Raw genomic sequence first — 6095 nt, 5'->3', positions numbered from 1 at the left:
TAAAGATGGGTGCATTTTTAGAAAGTCATGTCAGGAAAAAGTTTGCAATAAAAGAAAATGTGCAGAAAAAAAAATGCAAAAGATGCGCAGGATGTTTGAATTTGATGGAACGGTGCCGGCAGCCATAAATAAGCTTTGGGATCCTGTTTAAATATTTTTCTCAGTGTGAATATCATTGCGTTTTAATGAGGTGGCGACACAAGCTGACAGGAAATGAGGCCCAATTCACAAAGAGAAGCAAGAGTTTATTCAAGAGTCTTAGAGATGAATCTGTCCTGATGGAGTGGCACTATACCGAGGGGATATTTACTCTAGTCCGATGAGTACCGTGTGTGAGTGTGTGTGTGTTTAGTATGTGAACCCCATGGGGCCTTTTACAAATGTTGCTTCTCAATAAGGCTGATGGATCTGTAGGCGGCAGCTCAAAATCACTTTGTTCCCCACAAAAAGCTTTTCAATGGAATTCGATGCGGAGGAAAAAGTCAAGGGATGCGCTGACAGAAGACAGTAGCAAGCACACACACACGCACACCTACACACACACACACACACACTTCTGTAATGCACTTGACCTCCAATGTACTTTTTCTCACTATCACAGGCTCAAGTACGACGCACTCACATACACACATTGTTATATAAGGACTATCTAACACACACACACACGTGCCGTTCTCTGCACGTATACGCACACACTGCTGATATTTCTACCCAGCTGTTGTGTCGTTCGCCAAGCGGGACGCCCCTAACACAGAAATGTCAGCGCAGCAGGGAGCTGGGAAAAGGGGGTTTGATCAATGGAGCGCCCTCGATAGCCACGCCGCTCCGCAAGGCTCTTTGATTACATATTGCTTTGCTTCCTAATGAAACTCAATTATTGGAGAATGCCGGCTTTGCCCTGGAGTTACGGGGGGGGGGGGGTCACCCCTTTTTGCTGCGCTCCTTCCCGTCTTTGGGTTCGTGGCTGATTCCTGCTCTCGCGTGTTCGCGGCGCTCCCATTAGCATTTAGTCCGGCGCTGACGTGGCTAACATGGAACGATTAAACACAGATACCTTCCGCAGACATCTGACTGGGCGATGCGTCGGTCAAAAGACAAGATGAATCTCTCGATGCTCTTCAGGATTATTTCAGATCTGTTTAACCCTTAACTCACTAAACTGCCTATTGCACGACTATTGAGTTCACTATAATGAGAGTGGTTGTGGGATCTGGTACAAGATGTTTGAAATATACGTTTCATGCAAACCATTTCTCCACAGTGTGTCTGCCCTTTTATAAATATATTAGTTGGTGATTAGTGATATAACAACTATACACTGAGGGAAAAGTCTTCGTCTTGTGGAGCGCAAACATTTTGACAAGCTTTTTCTATTTGCTGCAGACTTCCTGAGGCTCGCTTTCTTTTGAGTCAATACATCTTCAATGGAAGGAAGTCAAATGTTGCCATGGCATCACTGACTTATCTGTAGGCTACATCTGACTTCAGCATCGGTTCTTAAGCTTAACAGGACATGTTGGTAAGATCTGCAGCATAATAGCATCAGATAGAGACGAGGACAGCGGTGAACATTTTTAATTATGATATTAGTTGGTAAGATGTGGAGTTAAACAAGCCTTTTTAAAGCAGATTTATAGATGTTTTTTACTCCTTAATGGAAAATGAGGGTATTTATTTCCATTCAAAAGTCTAAATACCTTAACAGGTAAGTTCTGGAATATACCTTTAATCTCTCCGATGTGTCCTGAGCCCATCGCCAAAAGTTTATCCTTCCATTCCTTTGACAACAGCCTTTCAATGGTGGGGGCCTCTGTTTCAGGAGGGAGAGAAAGGACGAGAGAGAGAGAGAGATAGAGAGAAAGTGAGAGAGATTCAGTCAGCTGGCAAACATGACAATAAAGCTCATTTGAAGTCCATTTGCTGTAATAAAGGCAGCAACGGCTCAGCCTAATGGCCGCATCAGCAGGAGAGAGAGAGAGAAGCTGATAATCGAAAGAGGGGAAATCTGAAGAACAAAAACAAGTGAGCAAAAAGGGAAAGCGAGAGAGAGCGGCACTGCAAGATAAAGAGAGAGGGGCGGAGAGGAGAGAGGAAGAGAAAGCGAGAGGCTTTTTTCCCTCTCACCTGCTGCTAGAGAATCATTAGCCCTGTGGGCCCAGAGACAAAAAGGGCCTTAATGCACCCACCACAATGGACACATTATCAGCTAGCGCTTTGTTTCCAACACACACACACACTCCACAGACCCTTAGACACACAAACACACACACATGGATCCACAGAACCCCTAATTATAACCCAGACTAGGGACACACACACCCACACAGGAGACGGAAATGTCACACATGCACGGAGAGATTCAAGACTGCATGTGTGGATGTCAACGTCCTCAGTGGATGTTTCACACACACACACACACACACACACACACATGTAGACAGGCTGCCATCAGCCTGACTGTTATTGACATGCAATGATCGGACAAAGGAAGACTGGAAGTGTGAAGGAAGTGGGCGAGACAGAGGGAGAGAGAGAGAGACAGTGCTCTATTGACTGGGAGCCATCTGCACTCGGGATGTGAGGACTTGCTAAGGAAAAGAGGTTTTACACTTAGAGTGGGGAGATTAACCCTGTCAGCCAACGCAAACACGCATCTGAATGCACAAACAGCCGCACAACACACACACACACACACACACACACACAGATGCATGCGCGCACAACACGTGCGCTTTGAATGCGCTCACATACGTGTGTAACTTCACACACGTTTTACGCACCGGCAACTGCTGACGGCAGGTGAAAAGTTTGTTGGATTATTTTGGTTGTAATGACGGAGTGGTTTAAGGGAAAGTCTTAATCTCGCTGCGTGCGGCACGCACACACACCGACACACAGACGGATGCTGAGGGATGTCCGGTGTGTTCAGCTGAACAGCTTAGGGATGGAGGGGGGGGGGGGGGCATGAACATGTGCACACGCAGTTTAACAGATCATCCACCCAGGAGGAAAAAAAAAAAAATCTCAATTGACTTTCTTCTGCGATGGAGTCGGGAGACGAGGAGGAGGAGCCACCTGGAAATCTTCGGGACTTAAAAAAGACATATGGTCGCGCAAAAAAACGAGACACACGGCAGAAAGACTTGAGACGTACCAGCTCGTCTCACACACACACACACACACACGCACCTACACACACACAGACGCAGGTGTCCTACATACTGTTCTTCGGTTTGTGTGTTTGCGCCTACGGCCTCCCCCTGAGGTCGGATTCAGGTTCTTCCTTCTGGCTTCAATATCCTTGAATTCACTTGCCGCTGATTACAATGACCACTAATTCACACACACACACACACACACACACACAGGTAGGAAGAGGAGCGGTATAGATAGAGAGAGATTATGTTGCAAAAACATGGAGAAGAGAATTAAACGTGCACGGAGAGCGAAGAAGAAGAAGAAAGTGTGCTCTTGTGTTTTTTAGCCCCTCCTGACAGCTGTCTCACCATCACCCCAACAGGTGCTATTAGCCCATGGTGCCCCCCCCCCCCAACCCTCCCTCCAGCCCCCTCTCCCGCAACAATGACAGAGGCTTTTAAGCCAAAGAGCTTTGACAAGTGAGCGGGAACAACAAATGGCAGCGTCGCCTGTTCTCTCGCCATTGCACTCCGTCTCTGTCTCCATCCCCTATAGTTATTATTTTTATTTATTAACTGGGCTGCAGTTATTGTCCCCAGTGACAAGCCGGGGGGCCACTTTAACTATTAATAAAAAAAAAAAAAAAAGCCAAAAGGCTCTTCCATTGTGTGGTGGACGGCAAAAAAGGGGAGGAAAATTGAGCAGGAGTGGAGGAGGGGGGGGGGGAGAAAAGAGGAGAGAATAAGAGAGGAAGAGTTTCTGCTGCTTCTAGCGAGATGCTGATTGGGGAATGGACACACACACAAACACACACACACACACACACGCTGTCACCCACGATGGCTACAAATACACAAACGTCCCTGATGCAGATCACGCTGTTACAGTAAAAGCTCTTTTCATGTATTCAAGGATTTATTTGATTGAAAGACACGCAGATTTCACGCTCTGTGATACTTCAGATTTTCATCAAACTCTCTTGACCGTGGGACGGAAGCCCGGCCAACGTCTCCTACGATGATCGAGGCCGAAGCTCACCCAGTCGGGACAGCATTACGCTTTCCGTGAAGCCTCTCCCTGTCCTTCTGACGTACGGGATGCATTGATTCGTGTGTTGGTGAGCAGGGTGTGTGAGGAAAGCGGGCGGAGTTTGGGACCCACGCAGGGTGTGGGCCCACGTGAGGGTGCCGGGAAGACACCTGCCTAAGCTTCTAGACTGAAATGAGTGGGCGAGGGAATTAAGAAGAAGAAGGGGAGAAGGGAAGGGCGTGAATCACGGGGCGGTTAAAGTCAGTGTGTGTGTGTGTTCAAAATAAACTCCTGAAATTCAGCTTTCCATTCACTGTACTTTAAAATAAATCATCACACACACATTATCAGCTTGTTCCAGCTCCCCTTTTTACAATGTTCATAATACAACGAGTCATAAAATCCAATATTGTGTCCCCTTTTTCTGTCCCTCATGTGGACGGAACTTCAAATGGAATATTTTCATTCGAAGACGCATGAATCCAGCTGAGGGTGACGTTCCCAGTCTCATCCCAGACAGCTAAGAAGGATTCTGGGAAGAGCAGAGAGGGGGGGGGGGGGGGGGGGCTGACAATGACTCTGGGATCGTTGGCTATTATCTTGGCTCATTGGCTCAAACGGAGTCAAGCTGCTGCCCTGCAGCCGAGCCAAAACATCCCCGTCCACCTGCCGAGAACGGAGAGAAAAACACTGTGTGTGTGTGTGTGTGTGTGTGCCAGAGCGATGGAAGGAGGGAGAGAGAGGGAGAGAGGAGACTCAACTGCAGTCCAGCTCGCTCCGGCCAACCGTACAAACAATACCAGCTCTCTCTCTCGCTCTCTCTCTCATTCTATTTTCACCCACTCAGACGTTTTGCCCTGAGTCACCGCAAGCAGCCAGCTCTATTTTTCCTATTATCTCATAATTTTGATGCCTGTAGACCTTTAGAGGGAAAGGGGAGGGATGTATGGTGAGGAAGAGGAGGAGGAAGAGGAGGGATTGTGTAAAGACAAGGAAGGAGAGAGAGAGAGAGAGAGAGAGAGAGAGCCCTTGGGTGCACAACAAAGGGACCTCTGTGCCAGCGCCAGGCCCAGCCGGGCTCAGAGGAGGGTGGAGGTTGGAGGAGAAGGAGGGCTCACAGGAAAGGGCCTTGGCTTGGGACCCATGCCCGGCCCTTATCCCCCCCCCCCCCCCCCCCAAAAAAAAAAACAGGCTCCACATTGACTTGGACCTTGGCAGACATGAGGAGGCCCTGACTACTCTCTCCCGCTCTCCGTCTTCGTTCTCCTCCTCCACACGCCTCCCTCCTAAACTGAGCAGGGGTCAGCATTGAATAAGCAACTATACAAGCACGGTTGGCGTTTGTCTAAGACTGCCACCCTGAACACTGAAGTATTGAGATGGAAGGAAGGAGTAAGAGTGTGTGTGTGTGTGTGTGTGTGTGTGTGTGTGTGGCGACTTCTGTGGTGGAGACACGTCAGCGTCAACGATGGAGACAGAAAGACACGCAAGTCCACAAGTGTGTTACCCAAAGAGACGACTGCACAAGTCCCGTTTTAAAAAGACACGCTTGAATAAATAATACATCTGTCCATTCTTTTTCCTTTGATCTGGGTTGAAGAAAGACAAACTGCCACCAGCTGATGTAGACATTAACCGTTGAGTGAAGAGTGGATAACAAGGTGTTTAGAAAACGGAACTATTACTCGTTCAATAACATGAGATCAGTTCAGTCTTGCAGGAGATGAGGTGAAATGTTTCATCTTGAACAGACTGGATCTTTCTGCGTGATGAATATCTTCAAAGACGCTTCACAAAAGCTGAATTTGGAATACGCCTCTTCCCTCCTTTAGTCTCTCTTGATCGCGCAGGTTTTGCTGCACCGCCTGGATATCCAGCACCAACGCGCTGCGTTACGAAAACGATGATGTTGATATTTTCGATGATCA

General features: G+C 47.8%; 1 protein-coding gene across 1 annotated transcript in view; it reads right to left on the bottom strand.

Annotated features, from left to right (window-relative positions):
• Window positions 1-6095, bottom strand: part of sox5 (SRY-box transcription factor 5) — a 47888-nt gene that overhangs the window by 19267 nt on the left and 22526 nt on the right. The window contains exon 4 of the mRNA XM_068755481.1: window positions 1698-1810. Within this exon, the coding sequence (XP_068611582.1) occupies window positions 1698-1810 (113 nt within the window). The remainder of the gene's footprint in view (window positions 1-1697; window positions 1811-6095) is intronic.

The sequence above is a fragment of the Brachionichthys hirsutus genome, chromosome 22 (assembly GCF_040956055.1).
Source record: "Brachionichthys hirsutus isolate HB-005 chromosome 22, CSIRO-AGI_Bhir_v1, whole genome shotgun sequence".
Classification (NCBI taxonomy): domain Eukaryota; kingdom Metazoa; phylum Chordata; class Actinopteri; order Lophiiformes; family Brachionichthyidae; genus Brachionichthys; species Brachionichthys hirsutus.
Note: the sequence above shows the minus strand (reverse complement) of the source record. Positions and strands in the feature narration are given on the sequence as shown.